The sequence below is a fragment of the Mesocricetus auratus genome, unplaced genomic scaffold (genome assembly GCF_017639785.1).
Source record: "Mesocricetus auratus isolate SY011 unplaced genomic scaffold, BCM_Maur_2.0 Super-Scaffold_100008, whole genome shotgun sequence".
NCBI classification, from domain to species: domain Eukaryota; kingdom Metazoa; phylum Chordata; class Mammalia; order Rodentia; family Cricetidae; genus Mesocricetus; species Mesocricetus auratus.
The window spans coordinates 47,921,264-47,937,056 of record NW_024429192.1 but is presented as its reverse complement, the minus strand read 5'-3'; the positions used below and the strand labels follow the sequence as shown (position 1 = coordinate 47,937,056).

At 40.7% G+C, this 15,793-nt stretch overlaps 1 protein-coding gene across 2 annotated transcripts in view; it reads left to right on the top strand.

Moving 5' to 3' along the window:
* Positions 1–15,793, top strand: part of Ccdc191 (coiled-coil domain containing 191) — a 75,023-nt gene that overhangs the window by 12,704 nt on the left and 46,526 nt on the right. For both annotated transcript variants that reach the window (XM_040750798.1, XM_013116853.3), the window contains exons 4-6: positions 8,907–9,044; positions 10,498–10,676; positions 12,024–12,247. In XM_040750798.1, coding sequence (XP_040606732.1) covers positions 8,907–9,044; positions 10,498–10,676; positions 12,024–12,247 — 541 coding nt within the window. The remainder of the gene's footprint in view (positions 1–8,906; positions 9,045–10,497; positions 10,677–12,023; positions 12,248–15,793) is intronic.

Here is a 15,793-nt window from a genome sequence, read left to right as displayed (position 1 = left end):
TGTGCACCCACCACATGGTTGCCAGGAGAGGCCAGACGAGGATGTCGATCTCCTGGAACTGGAGTTACAGATGGTTGTGTGTAAAGGGAAACCTTTTCCTTGAGAGAAGCCTTCCCGCTAGCCTGGTTCTTGAGCTGCATCAATCCCAAATAAACACACAGGAGGCTATATTAATTATGAAGCTGTTGGCCTTGTTTGTTTCTTACTGGCTAGCTCTGACTTAAGTAATTACCCCATAATTGTTAATCTAAGTATTTCTCTTACCAGAGAGGTTTCTGGGCTTCCTACCCCATGGCGTTACATCTTTTTTTTTTTTTTCTTTTTTTTTTCTTTTCTTTTTTTCATTTTAAATAGCTTGTTTTACATGTCAATCCCAGTTCCCTCTCCCTCCCCTCTTCCCGCACTCCCCTTCCCCCCTCCCTCCCACCCTATTGCCAAATCCTTCCACATAGGGGATATCTAGAGTCTGTCATTTTACTCTTGGTAGGGTCAAGGCACTCCCCTAAGAGTCCAGGCTGAGAGAGCATCTCTCTTTGTGCTATAGGCACATGAAGACAGTTTGTATACCAGGGATAGACACTGATCCACAGCTCAGGGCCCCATAGGTTGCCCAGGCCTTCTCGCTGACACTCACATTTGGGGGGGTCCAGATCAGTCCCATGCTGGCCTCCCCACTGTTGGTCTGGGGTTCAAGGACACTCCCCTGTTCAGATCAGCTGTCTCTGCTGGTTTTGCCAGCCCATTCTTTGCCAATTTGCTCATCACTCCTCTCTGTCACTGGGTTCCTTGGGTTCAGTTCAGTGATTAGTTGTGTGTTTGCCTCTGCTTCCATCAGTCACAGGATGAAGGCTCCCGGATGGTTATAGACCTCAAGTTCATTATCAGGAATGGGCATTCGAGGTGGCCCCTCCACTATTGCTTAGCTTGCCAATTGATGTTATACCTTTAGATCACTCGAGGTCACTCTGGTGCCTGATCTGTCTTCGATCCTATGATTCCCATTTCCCCTATTCTACCCCCACCCCCTCAACTTCCTGTTCCCCCATGACCAACTCCCTTCCTCTTTACCCCCTCTATTCTTCCCAGGTCCCACTCCCCCTCCCCTCGCCGTGTTCCCCATCCATTCAGAGGATCTTGTCTCCATCCTCTTCTCTTGGGTACTATGCATATATGCATATCTTTTAGGTTCTTTCCTGTTTCCCAGACTCTCTATCTGTGGAAGTGCAGACTGGCACTATCCTGATCCATGTCTAAAATCCATATATAAGTGAGTACATACCATGTTTGTCTTTTTGCGACTGGGTTACCTCACTCAGGATGGTTTCTTCCAGTGCTATCCATTTCCCTGCAAATTTCAAGATTCCATTGTTTTTTTCTGCCGAGTAATACTCCATTGTGTAAATGTACCACATTTTCTCTATCCACTCTTCAGTTGAGGGGCATCTAGGTTGCTTCCAGGTTCTGGCTATTACAAACAATGCTGCTATGAACATAGTGGAGCAGATGCCCTTGTTGTATGAACCTGCCTCATTTGGATAAATGCCTAAGAGTGGAATTGCTGGGTCTAGTGGTAGATTAATTCCCATTTTCCTGAGGAATCTCCATACTGATTTCCAAAGAGGCTGTATGAGTCGGCATTCCCACCAGCAGTGGAGGAGTGTTCCTCTCTCTCCACATCCTCTCCAGCATAAATTGTCTTCGGTGTTTTTGATTCTAGCCATTCTGACAGGAGTAAGATGGTATCTCAGAGTTGTTTTGATTTGCATTTCCCTGATGGCTAAGGATGTTGAGCACTTTCTTAAGTGTCTCTTGGCCATTTTAGCCTCCTCTACTGAGAATTCTCTATTTAGCTCTGTACCCCACCTTTCAAGTGGATCCTTTGGTGTTTTGGAGACTTGTTTCTTGAGTTCTTTGTAAATTTTGGAGATTAGCCCTCTGTCAGATGTAGGGTTAGTGAATATCTTTTCCCATTCTGTGGCCTGCCTTTTTGTCTTTTTGACTGTGTCCTTTGCCTTACAGAAGCTTTTTAGTTTCAAAAGGTCCCATTTGTTAATTGTCGATCTCAGTGCCTGTGCCACTGGTGTTATGTTTAGGAAGTGGTCTCCTGTACCAACTCGTTGAAGAGTATCTCCCACTTTCTCTTCTAAAAGTTTCAGTGTGGCTGGATGTATGTTGAGATCTTTGATCCATTTGGACTTAAGTTTTGTACAAGGCGATAAACATGGATCTATCTGCAGTCTTCTGCATACCAGTACCCAGTTATGCCAGCACCATTTGTTGAAGATGCTTTCTTTTTTCCACTGTACAGTTTTAGCTTCTTTGTCAAAAATCAGGTGTTCATAGGTGTGTGGGTTAAAATTAGGGCTTTCGATTCGGTTCCATTGGTCTACCTGCCTATTTTTGTGCCAATACCAAGCTGTTTTCAGGACTATAGCTCTATAATAGAGCTTGAAGTCAGGTATGGTGATGCCTCCTGAAGTTCCTCTATTGTATAGGGATGTTTTGGCTATCCTGGGCCTTTTGTTTTTCCATATAAAGTTGATTAATGTTCTTTCCAGGTCCTTGAAGAATTGTGATGGAATTTTGATAGGGATTGCATTGAATCTGTAGACTGCTTTTGGCAAGATTGCCATTTTTATTATGTTGATCCTACCAATCCAAGAGCATGGGAGATCTTTCCATTTTCTGGTATCTTCTTTGATTTCTTTCTTCAAAGACACAAAGTTCTTGATATACAGGTCCTTCACTTCCTTGGTTAACATTATCCCCAGATATTTGATGCTGTTTTTGGCTATTGTAAAAGGTGATGTTTCTCTGATTTCTTTCTCAGTCACTTCATCTTCTGTATATAATAGGGCCACTGATTTTTTTGAGTTTACCTTGTATCCTGCCACATTGCTGAAGGTGTTTATCAGCTCTAGGAGTAACCTTGCGGAGTTTTTTGGGTCACTTATGTAAACTATCATATCATCTGCAAATAGTGAAAGTTTGACTTCTTCTTTTCCTATTTGTATCCCCTTTATCTCCTTTTGTTGTCTTATTGCTGTAGCTAGAACTTCAAGTACAATATTGAAGAGATATGGAGAGAGTGGACAGCCTTGTCTTGTTCCTGATTTTAGAGGAATTGCTTTGAGTTTCTCTCCATTTAGTTTGATGTTAGCTGTTGGTTTACTGTATATTGCTTTAATTATATTCAGGTACGTTCCTGTTATCCCTGATCTCTCTAGGACCTTTATCATGAAGGGGTGCTGGATTTTGTCAAAGGCTTTTTCAGCATCTAGTGAGATGATCATGTGGTTTTTCTTTTGCAGATTGTTAATATGGTGGATTACATTGATAGATTTTCTAATGTTAAACCATCCCTGCATTCCTGGAATGAAGCCTACTTGATCATGGTGGATGATTTTTCTGATGTGTTCTTGAATCCGGTTTGCAAGTATTTTATTGAGTATTTTTGCATCAATGTTCATGAGGGAAATTGGTCTATAGTTCTCTTTCTTAGTGGTGTCTTTGTGTGGCTTGGGTATCAAGGTAATTGTAGCCTCGTAGAAAGAGTTTGGCAGTGAGCCTCCTGCTTCTATTGTGTGGAATACTTTGACGAGTATTGGAATGAGCTCTTCTTTGAATTTCTGGTAGAATTCTGCACTGAAGCCATCTGGGCCTGGGCTTTTTTTGTTTGGGAGACTTTTGATGACTGCTTCTATTTCATTAGGGGTTATAGGTCTGTTTAGATTATTTATCTGTTCTTGATTTAGTTTTGGCAAGTGATATCTATCCAGGAAATTGTCCATTTCCTTTAAATTTTCAAATTTTGTGGAGTACAGATTTTCAAAGTATGCCCTGATGATTCTCTTGATTTCCTCAGAGTCCGTTGTTATGTCCCCTTTTTCATCCCTGATTTTGTTAATTAGCATGTTCTCTCTCTGTCTTTTGGTTAGTTTGGACAGAGGTTTGTCTATTTTGTTGATTTTCTCGAAGAACCAACTCTTTGTTTCATTGATTCTTCTCAGTGTTTTCCTGGTTTCTACTTGATTGATTTCAGCCCTCAATTTGATTATTTCCTGGCGTCTGCTCCTCCTGGGGGAGTTTGCTTCTTTTTGTTCTAGAACATTCAGCTGTGCTATTAATTCTCTAGTATGACTGTTTTCCAGTTTTTTCATGTGGGCACTTAGTGCTATAAACTTTCCTCTCAGCACTGCTTTCAAAGTGTCCCATAAGTTTGTGTATGTTGTGTCTTCATTCTCATTGAAATCGAGGAAGTCTTTAATTTCTTTTTTTATTTGTTCCTTTACCCAGGGATGGTGCAATTGTGCATTGTTCAATCTCCATGAGTTTGTAGGGTTTCTGCGATTTGTGTTATTGTTGAATTCTAATGTTAATGCATGGTGGTCTGATAAGATGCAGGGGGTTATTCCAATTTTTTTGTATCTGTGGAGATTTGCTATGTTTCCTATTATGTGGTCAATTTTAGAGAAGGTTCCATGTGGTGCCGAGAAGAAGGTATATCCCTTTGTATTTGGGTGGAGTGTTCTATAGATGTCTGTTAAACCCAGTTGTGTCATAACTTCTATTAATTCTTTTGTTTCTTTGTTATGTTTCTGTCTGGAGGTCCTGTCTAACGGTGAGAGCGGAGTGTTGAAGTCTCCTACTATTAGTGTGTGAGATTTTATGTGCATTTTGAGCTTTAGTAATGTTTCTTTCACGAATGTAGGTGCCTTTGTATTTGGGGCATAGATGTTTAAAATCGAGACTTCGTCTTGATGTATTTTTCCTTTGATGAATATCAAGTGCCCTTCTTCATCTCTTTTGATTGATTTTAATTTGAAGTCTAATTTGTTAGATATTAGGATTGCTACGCCCGCTTGTTTCTTGGGGCCGTTTGATTGGAAGATCTTTTCCCAGCCCTTTACTCTGAGATAACGTCTGTCTTTGGTGTTGAGATATGTTTCTTGTATGCAGCAGAAGGAAGGGTTCTGTCTTCGTATCCATTCTGCTAGTCTGTGTCTTTTTATAGGCAAGTTGAGGCCGTTGACATTGAGGGATATTAATGACCATTGATTGGTGATCCTTGTTTGCGCTTGATTTATTGTTAGTGAAGTTATTTTGTGTAGTTTCTCCTCCCTTTTTCTTTTGGTGTTTTGTAAAGTATGATTATATATTGCCTGTGTCTTTGTGAATGTAGTTATCTTCCTTGGCTCTAGGTTTTCCTTCTAGCATTTTCTGTAGAGCTGGATTCATGGATACGTATTGTTTAAATCTGGCTTTGTCATGGAATATTTTGTTTTCTCCATCTATGGTAATTGAGAGCTTTGCTGGATATAGTAGTCTGGGCTGGCATCCTTGTTCCCTTAGCGTTTGTAGGACATCTGACCAGGATCTTCTGGCTTTCATCGTTTCCATTGAGAAGTCAGGTGTAATTCGGATAGGTCTGCCTTTGTATGTTACTTGGCCTTTTTCTTTAGCTGCTCTTAATATTTTCTCTTTACTCTGTAGGTTTGATGTTTTGATTATTATATGGCGAGGTGACTTCTTTTTCTGGTCAAGCCTATTTGGTGTTCTGTAAGATTCTTGTACTTTCATAGGCATATCTTTCTTTAGGTTAGGGAAGTTTTCTTCTATGATTTTGTTGAATATGTTTTCTGTACCTTTAAGTTGAAGTTCTTCACCTTCTTCTATACCTATTATTCTCAGGTTTGGCTTCTTCACGGTGTCCCATATTTCCTGGATATTTTGTGTTAAGGATTTGTTGGTTTTGAGATTTTCTTTGGTTGACGACTCTATATCCTCTAATGAGTCTTCAACACCTGAAATTCTCTCTTCTATCTCTTGTATTCTATTGGTGATACTTGCATCTGTAGTTCCAGACCGTTTACCGAGCTTTTCTATTTCCAGCATCCCTTCATTCTGTGTTTTCTTTATCGTTTCTATTTCAGCTTTCAATCCTTCAACTGTTTGAGCTGTTTCCTTAATTTTCTTGGTTGTTTTTTCTTGGTGCTCTTTAGATTCTTCGAGAGATTTGTTTATTTCTTGAATTTTTTCCTCATTTCATGGATTTTTTTGTTTGTTTTTTCTTCTATTTCTTTAAGGAATTTCCTTGTTTCTTCTTTGAGGGTCTCCATCATCTTCATGAGATAATTTTTAAGGTCTGTATCCTCTTGTTCATCTATGTAGTGCTTTTCGGGTCTTGCTGGTGTTGGATCCCTGGATTCTGGTGGGGTCATGTTGGTGTTTCTATTGCTGAGTGATCTCTTATTCTGTCTTCTTCCCATCTCTTCTTCCAGTGGGTGCTGGTGGGGTCTTTCCGTCTCCTCTGGTCTCCTTCCTTACTGCAGCTGAAGCTGGGGATGCTGAAGCTGGACTCGCTGGGGTTGGGGTCTTGGAGGGGCTGATCTCTTTCCTGTGTGGGCGGCTCTTCTGGAAGCCGGGAGTGGCCCCGAAGATGGAGGGGGGGGATGGGTGATGGGCGGGCAGTCCCCGCTGGAGACCCAATCTCACCTGAAGCTGGGCTCGCTGGGTTGGGGTCTTGGAGGTTTTGATCTCTTTCCTGTGTGGGCGGCTCTTCTGGAAGCCGGGAGCGGCCCCGAAGATGGAGGGGGATGGGTGATGGGCGGGTGGTCCCTCGCTGGAGACCCAATCTCACCTGAAGCTGGACTCCCTCTGGCGTTACATCTTGACTCTGTGTTTCTCCTACCCAGAGTCCTCCTGGACTCCTAGTCCCACCTATCTTGGTTCCCTATTGGCCAGCAGTGCTTTATTGACAAATACACAGGACTTCCCCAACAGTTGTGAGCTGGCATGTGGGTCCTGAGAACTGACCCAGCCCCTCTGCAACAACAGCAAGTTCTCTTAACCACTGAGCCATCTTTCAGCCCTGAGAAGATTTTCATCATGCCCCTGAAATGGAAGTTGGCTTCCAGCACATTACACTCTGACTTTCCTTTCAACTCAAGGGTCTCTCCTTGCTATTCAGCTTTCCTGGTTCTGCCTTATCCCTTCAACTCCTAAAAGGTGGATTTCCTCAGGTTTTCATTTTTTAACTCATCTACCTACTTTCTTCATCTGGTAATGTCATCCTGTTCTAAGGCTTTAGTCACCATCTATATGCTGACAACACTCATCTGGTTCTCCAGTTTGGACTTATTCTCTTGAAATCCCGAGTATTGCTACCAATATCAACTTGACCTTCCCATTTGGTCATCCCATGCACATCTCAAACCTGATATCCCTAAGTCTCCCCCAAACCTGATGCTTCTCTGTCCTACTCTCTTCTCAGCAAATGCATCTCTATTATTTCAGTTAAGAATTCTGAAGATGCCAGGCGGTGGTGGCGCACACCCTTATTCCCAGCACTCCAGAGGCAGAGGCAGGCACATCTCTGAGTTCAAAGCCAGTCTGGTCTTCAGAGAGAGTTCCAGGACAGTCTCCAGAGAAACCCTGTCTTGAAAAACCAAAAAAAAAAAAAAAAAAAAAAAAAAAGCACTCTGAATATTTCTTTTTCCCCGTTCCTTGTTTATCAGCAGATCATGTCAACTTCATCTCATATTTTTCTAGACTGTAACCATTTTTAATTGCTCAACTTTGAGATCAAACCCTTGTCACCTCTTTACCAATATATCATATTCTCCTGGTTAACATCTTCTTTGCTTACCCCTATATAGTCTATTTTAACAGAGACGTCAAAGTGATCCTCTTAAAATACGTTACCTCTTGCCCTGGAAAGATGGCTCAGTAGTAAAGGGCATTGGCTGCTCTTCCAGAGAACCTGTATTCAATTCCCAGCACCCACATGGCAGCTGACAACTGTCTGTACCTCCAGTTCCAGGGCTTCTGATGCCCTCTTCTCACCTCTGCAGACATCAGGCACTTACAGTGCACAGACATACATCCTGGTAAAACATCCATACACAGAACTTAAATAAAAGATTAAAATTAAAGAAAATTTTAAAATTAATTAATTAAAAAACAAAATGAAACTCAGGCATGGTAGCACATGCCCTTAATCCCAGTACTACAGAGGCAAATGCAAGTGGGTTCCTGTGAGTTCAAGGCCAGCCAGGTCTACATAGTGAATTTCAGGTGAACCAGAGCTACACAGTGAGATCCTGTCTCGAAGCATGGAGGAGGAGGGGGGTGTTATTCACAACCCTCCTGTGGCTAGTTTCTCATGCTTTGAGTAATAGACAAAGTACCTAGAATGGTGTCAGGACTCTAAACAAAAGGGTTTCAGCTTCAGGAGTTCTGACATTTGGGGTCAGAGTATTTCTGTTGTGTGGAAGCCAACACACAGGGTGTGTGAACAGGGTGTTTAGCAGCATCACAGCCTGACGTATTGGATACTGTTATCACTTGCCCTTCTTGTGACAATCAAAAATACCTGTATTTCAAATAAGGGGCACTGTGCTCAGTCTGACCTACAAATCACCGCTTCCATCTCATCTATCTGCCCCTCATTTCTCCAGCCACACTGCCCTCCTAGTTACTTTTCCAGCCCTCTAGACGCTCATGCAGTAGGCCTTTGACCTTGGTCTCCCCCTGTATGGTACGGTATTTCCTTATATAGCAGTATGGTGCATTCACTTCCCTCTTTGCCCCAATATCTTCTATTTGTCCACCCAATTATAGCTTTTAAACACTCAGTTTCTATCTCTTGGTTCTCTGCTTTGTCTTTGTCTTATTTATTTGTTTTGTCATTTTCCCTTGATTAGACTATTAGCTTTATGGTGGTAGCATTTCTTTTCCAGTTCTGTTCTCTACTATAGTCCTAATAAATTAGTACTTGTTACATAATGGATGTTCAAGTAATACTGAATGAATGAGTGAGTGAGTGAATGAATGAATGAATACAGAAAATAGAGGCAGCCTGTAAGTCACTGTAATACTAAATGATGTCTTTGTTCTACTGATAGCTCAGGAGCTAGTCAATGACTGGTTAGACAACAAACTTAAACAAGAATTAGCAAGTGATGGAGAAGGGGAAAACATCATGCCAAGCAACCCTCCTATGCCAGATGTCCATGGCCACTTGAAATATGACAAGTTTGATGGTAAGAACTTATCTGGTTCTTCTAAGCTTTAACATCTAATGAATGCTTCTAAGAAGTGGTTTTTATTGTTTTCAATAATAAATGATACATTTGGCTTATGTATGTTTGGGTTATCTTTGTGAGTTTAATTTTTCTTGATTGAGTATAAATCTCTTTGGCTATATTCTTCCTTATTAGAAAGTTCCTATTGCTTTTTAAAATGAAAGTATTCCATTATTTATAATTTTGCCTATGAATTTATGTAACAATTAAACGTCTCTCTTGTCCATATATCATTAGATAACTATTTACTTTGACAGAGAACACACTTAAACATTCACATATCATTTTATAATTATAAAATGCTTCTTAGGCTTTGATTCATTTTCACATGTAAAAGAGGCTATTTCTCTTCTAAGGATTTTTACTTTCTTTTCCTCCTTCATACAAACTGTCAGACAAATTAAATAACAGACTTATAAGGGTGCCATGTACCTTAAGGTTTTGGTGTTTTTGATTTTCTTTTTGTTTTCTTCTGGGGATAAGATAACATGGTTATAGTAGGGCAGCTTTCCACACCTGATTCAGACAGCCTTGGTGAAAGCATCTGCGAGCAGTCCTCTTGTTAGGACTCTACAAAAATCCCCAGCTAGGGAATCACAGTCATGAGCTCTGAATGCTAGCAGACTATTTAATATTACCTAATCAAACTGGTCAGTGTCTGTAATCATTAGGCAGACACACACTAAACCTACAAAGAGTTACAAATCATTACTGTTCAAATGGCTTACAATCAAAAATTGGCCATGCCAACCTGGTGAGGGTGTGGAGGAGTTGGGACACTCCCACAGGACTGGTGGGATGTAAACCTGCTGAGGGTGTGGAGGAGTTGGGACACTCCCACAGGACTGGTGGGATGTAAACCTGCTGAGGGTGTGGAGGAGTTGGGACACTCCCACAGGGCTGGTGGGATGTAAACCTGGTGAGGGTGTGAAGGAGTTGGGACACTCCCACAGGACTGGTGGGATGTAAAGTTGCACTCCACTTTGGATGGCAGTTGGATAATGTATTCAAAAGTGTAGTATGTACACATCATAAAATGTACCCACAGTATAGCCATTCTACAGCTTCTAGCAGAAGAAAATGGATAGATGTCAGGGCTAGTACATGCTAGGGTAAGAGCTATACCGCTGAGCTATATCCTGGCAGAAATTGAGGCTTGTTTTTAAGCAAGGTTTTTTGAGGTTCCTTAGGTTTTAGATCTGGCTGTGAAGAGGTTCTTAGAGACTTGGTGAGGGCCTTTCCTGATGAAAGGAGCTTTGCCCTTTCCTCTGAAGGTGATTGCTGAGGACCATACTTGTCCAACTGGCTTTACTAGTTCCTACTTTTCAAACCATTTCAGCTTTGTATTTTTCAGAATTTTTAATGTAAATACATATTTTTAATTCCCCTTTTGTTGTTTTTTCGCTCTCAGATTTATGTGGCTATTTGGAGGAAGAAGAGGAGAGTGCCACTGCTCAGAAATTTATAGAGCATCTGCTCCATAAAGAAGTGGTGGGTCCTGAGATGGTAGAGGAGCTTGGAAGGAAGGAAAACCAAGGCAAGAGGCAGCAGAAGGATCCTCGTCTTACCATGGAGATGAGACATAAGCAGGTGGGAGGGAAAACAAAATTAAAATGGATAACAGGAAACAGTCTTTGTGTAACACATTTAATAAGCTTAAATAAAGACTTAGGCTTTATTATGAAAAGGGTGCCATCTGTGGTTTGGTAAGGAAGAATAAAAATAAAATATAAGAACTTCAGAAGAAAAATAATTCTCATAAACTGAGAGTAGGAAACAATTTATTTAAGAAATAACCAAAATTAGAGTAATTGATTTTGACCAGTTGAGTACTGAACTAAACTTTATTAGTGTGAACGTGGCACTTCCAATTATAAATATGTAGATTGCATTTGCTCCAATTTGGTCTTTGAATGGTGACATTAATATATTATCATGAATATTCTGCTAGATATTATAAGGATAATTCTTTTCTAGACAACTAAAATTCACTCATTTTGTGATTATAATTTGAAAAGGAGGACAGATCTGAATTAAATCTAGTTCAGCTGTTTGAATTGGAAAGGCATATGGGAACTTTCCTTCCTCCAAAAGGAATAGTAGGTAATAGAGGAAAAGACTATCTCCATGCCTTTGGAAGGAGTCTTGGGAGCTCAGAATGACCTCGTCTTTGCCATATATATGACCAGGACTAAGACTGAATTGGCACTAATATCTACATATGTGTGGACTGTCTTTTTACAACACTAGATTTCTAATTACACATCTTGAAAATATACTGTTTTAAACCAATAAAGTTGGAAATTGGGGAAAAGTAGGATCCTGGTTTGACAGAAGGGAGGAGAGAAGGTTCAGTAAAACATATGCCTATTACCTGTAAATCTCACCACAACTAGAGGACAAAAAAGGGTAAAGTTAAGAGGGGAGCCAGGAGCTGATGAATGTGCTTATCTAGAACTATCCACAAAGTCTTGCTTTTGGTTTCCAAATGTGACCACAGTTACTGGCATACTTACAGACAGAAGTGAGTAGAGCCTTGCAGTATTCTTTAAGGTAGTGGATTACTGTTCTGTCCTGCAGAGTGTAGCCACCATAGCGTATCACCGTTCTTTCCTAGGTGATTGTTAAAGTACAGATCCTAGGGGGAAAGTTACCTTACGTATACACAGGGCAAGTTTGAGAATGGAGATCATTTCTAAATAAGATTAAAACTTGGGCTCTGACCCATTCACTGCGCTCAGCTTTCCACCACACAGGCCATCCATCCCCAGATGCTGAGAGTCCTCTACATCTGTCTGTAGAACTTTGTGTTGGTTTTCCCCAGGAAGCAAATGAAACAGTGGGGTTCTGGGTGAGAATGTTTCAAACTGGTTGTATTCTGACTTTCAAAGTGTCCTAAGTGTTTGCCTATCCAGTCTTCTTGTGATTTTTTTAAAGGTAAAAGAAAATCGCTTAAGACGTGAGAAACAGCTGGAGTTGCAGAGAATGGAAAATGCCCTGAAGAAAGCAGCCTTCTTGGAGGCTCAGTGTCTAGTGCAAGAAGAGAAGAGAAGGAAGGCTCTGCTGGCCAAGAAAGAGAAGGAGGGGATTCAGAGAGAGATGGTAAAGCTGCGGAGGGAGATCCTGGAAAGAAGGCACACCGTGGAGGAAGCATGGAAAATGTAAGGCAATGTGATGATCAGTGTGGAGAAGTACTCTCAAATAATAGAAATATTCTAACATTGCAAACACTACACACAAAGAAGGAAAACACCTACTGTTCCACCATCTTAACGAATCACTTTTAATTTTTCATGTTTTCTCCTGGTCATGACCCCCTTACATACTTAATTACAGCCATCAAGTACATTTAATTTGTTATTCTGCTGGAGTCCTGAAATGTATGTATTATCCCACTGCCTTGCTGTACCATAGCGTATGATGGCCTTGTCCTATATTGCTAAGCACTTTGCTATTTAAAATGTCTTGCCAGTGGGGCTAGAGAGATGACTCAGTGGTTAAGAGCAATTTATGTTTTTCTAGAAGACTGAGTTCACCTTCCCAAACCTACCTTAGGTGGCTCACAACTACCTGTAACATCAGCACCAGGGACTCTGATGCTCTCTTCTGATCTCCACAAGCACTGCACGCACACACATAAACCCACCCAGACTCACACACATACACAAAATTAAAAATAAATCATTTAAAAAATTACCAGTATAATAATGCGATGAGCATACTTATTCCTAGAGCATTATCACTCTTTGGAATTACATACATACATATATATATATATATATATATATATATAATATACATGCACATATACATATATGTTTTGTTTTTTCAAGACATAGTTTCTCTGTGTAGCTTTGGCTGTCCTGGAACTCACTTTGTGGACCAGGCTGACCTCAAACTCATAGAGATTCACCTGCCTCCGCCTCCCAAGGGCTGGGATTAAAGATGTGCACCACCACTGCCTGGCTTGAATTGTATTCTTCAGATAAATCCTTATGAGGATAATTAGTGGGTTAAATGCGTAGATCTTCTTGTGAGTCTTGAAGCATTCCAAATTACTTTGAAAATTAGTTGCACTTGTTTACAGTGTCAGCAGCTGTGGACCAGTTTACCACACTTTTCTCTGTATTGGGAAGTATCATTTCCAGGTTTGTTTGGTTTTTTGTTTTTTCTTGTGTAATAGACATTGCAGTAACTGGTTTGTATTTCTTTGGTTGCATAAGATTTTTAAAGGTGGAACATTATTTCCTTATTCCTTTTGTGTGGTTAGTAATTGCTCCCTGTACTACTGTGAATTGTGCTAGGGTCTTATTTTCTGATGATCATGCAGCAAGTCATTGCCTTACTGATAAAGGAAAAGAATATCTGACATAAGAGGAAAATGACAATAGCCCTCACAGGATGTAGTATGTTATCCATCCTCATGCAGAAAATGAGCTTCAAGGTGAAATAACTAAAGTATTTATTCTGAGAAATAGCACTGATGCATGAACTGCAGAAATCTTCCAGCAACGTGACTCAAGTGTCTGAACACTCAGACAGAGAGCCAGAAAGACCTATTAGGTAATCCCTCCACCCACATCAGCCTACACAGTTCCCCCCTGTGTTCTTGATTGCTCTCATTCTGCCCAGTTTCCAACAGCTCAGCAGTGGACGTGTGCTCCACTCCCTCAAGTGCCAGCTCAGGCCTCCTCCAAATGCTGCTCTTCGCAGAAAGCAATCACAGTGTGTTAGTGAGTTCTCACTAAGGTCAACCCTGCTCTTCAGATTGCTCCTGAGCCTGGAAAAAATAGGCTAACCTAAAATAAATTCTGAAAACAAGTCACATTTGATGGTAGCAGGATGCCCAGTTCAGTTCACAGTGGGCACTCAATACATGTTCACTGGCCAGTCATTTCCCATCAAAGTTAAGTCTTACCCGTGGTTATAGTGACACAGATAATGTACTCTGCTTCTAGGCGGATGAACTGATTTGAACTTTGCAGACAGCAATTTGGCAATAAATAACAAGAGTCATCAAGTGGTATTTTCCTTTGACCTGGGATCTTTAGTTCTAGGAAAATTGCCCTAAGACCTGATCAGAAATGCAAAGATTTTTATACAGTAGTAACTAAAATAGCATTATTTATAATAATAAACAATAATGATACAAAATTATGAGATAATGATTGTACAATGAATCAGGATTGACATGTTATTTTCTGTGAGGAAATATGAATGGCTCTTCTACCTCTCCAGTTTTCACAATTAAGCATATATTATTTTAATGATAGATATATATTCTGATGTTATTTTAAAACTGAGACTCCCTGATCTGGAACTCTATCATGTGTTATTTATTGATTTGTGACACTTGCAGTCTCAGCAAAGGCCTAGCATTTGCAATCTGCCAATCCATCCCAAGTCCTAGAACTGTATTTAGCCCTCCATGACATGACTAGGTCCGTTCAATATAACATTACAGAACTAGTATTTTGGGAAGATCCAGTAAGATTTTCTTGTTGATAGTTTTTTCTTATTTGTAAGTTATCCTGAATCTACTTTACTGCATAAAGTATTTCCTTAAAGAGCTTTATTAATTACAAAAGGAAAAAACAGTAGCTTTGGTGATAGAGGGATGGCTCAGTAGTCAAGTGTGCTTCTTGGTCTTTCAGAAGACTGGAGTTCAGTTCCCAGTACCCACATTGGAGAGCTTCATAACCCCTATAACTCTAGCTCCAGAGAAGCTGGTGCTTTCAATGGGCCTTTGAGGGCACCTGCATGGCTGTGGCATCACACACACGGATACATAAGTAAAACTAATTTTGAAAATAAAATAGACTTCCACTAATAATCAACCTTAGGTAATGAGTGAAACAGGCTAATATCAGCAATAAAAAGACAATATTGTGTGTCCCTATATGATATGTGAAAATGAATGACAGTGTCTGTATTCTGGGCTCTTCAACTGTAATTTCTACAACTGTAAAGTTCCTGAAAATCTAGGTGATTGCCTGAGTTTTCATAGCTGATCTGGGATCCTCACTATTTGCTCTGCGTCATTAATGGCATATGCTTTGTGTGTATACATCTGTAATTAGCTCCAATAAAAAGACAATATTGGGAGCTGGGGGTAGCTCAGTTGGTAGAATGATGGCCTAACATGCACAAAAACCTGGGTTTGATCCCTAGCACCACATAAAAGTAGTGGCACATGCCTGTCACTCTGTTTGAGAAGTGGAGGCAAGAGGATCAGGAGTTCAAGGACAGCCCAGGCTACATGAGACAGTCGGGGGGGGCATTTCTCCAAGCACACTTGAGTTGTAAGTGCAGGAGGATGGCCTGCAGGAGGGAAGGGAATGGAAGCTCAGAAGATTCTCTAGATTCTGTTCTGTCCTTAGTAATTTTTGATTCTATTAATTTTTCTTCCTAGAAAACCTGTAAAAGCCCATGGTAGGAATCTCGTTCCTTTTTTACTTAAGGGGCCCTCTAATAAAAAGAGAGAGAGGAGCTGAGTGGAGTGGTGCACACTTTAATCCCAGCCCTCAGGAGGCAGAGGCAGGTAGATCTCTGTGAGTTCCAGGCCAGCCTGGTCTACAGAGTGAGTTCCAGGACAACCTCCAAAGCAATACAAAGAAACCCTGTCTCAAAAAAAAAAAAAAAAAAGGAGGGTCTGCTGTGTCTTTTCCCCATTGACTGGGGCCCAGGCTTACAGTCTTATTCAACTA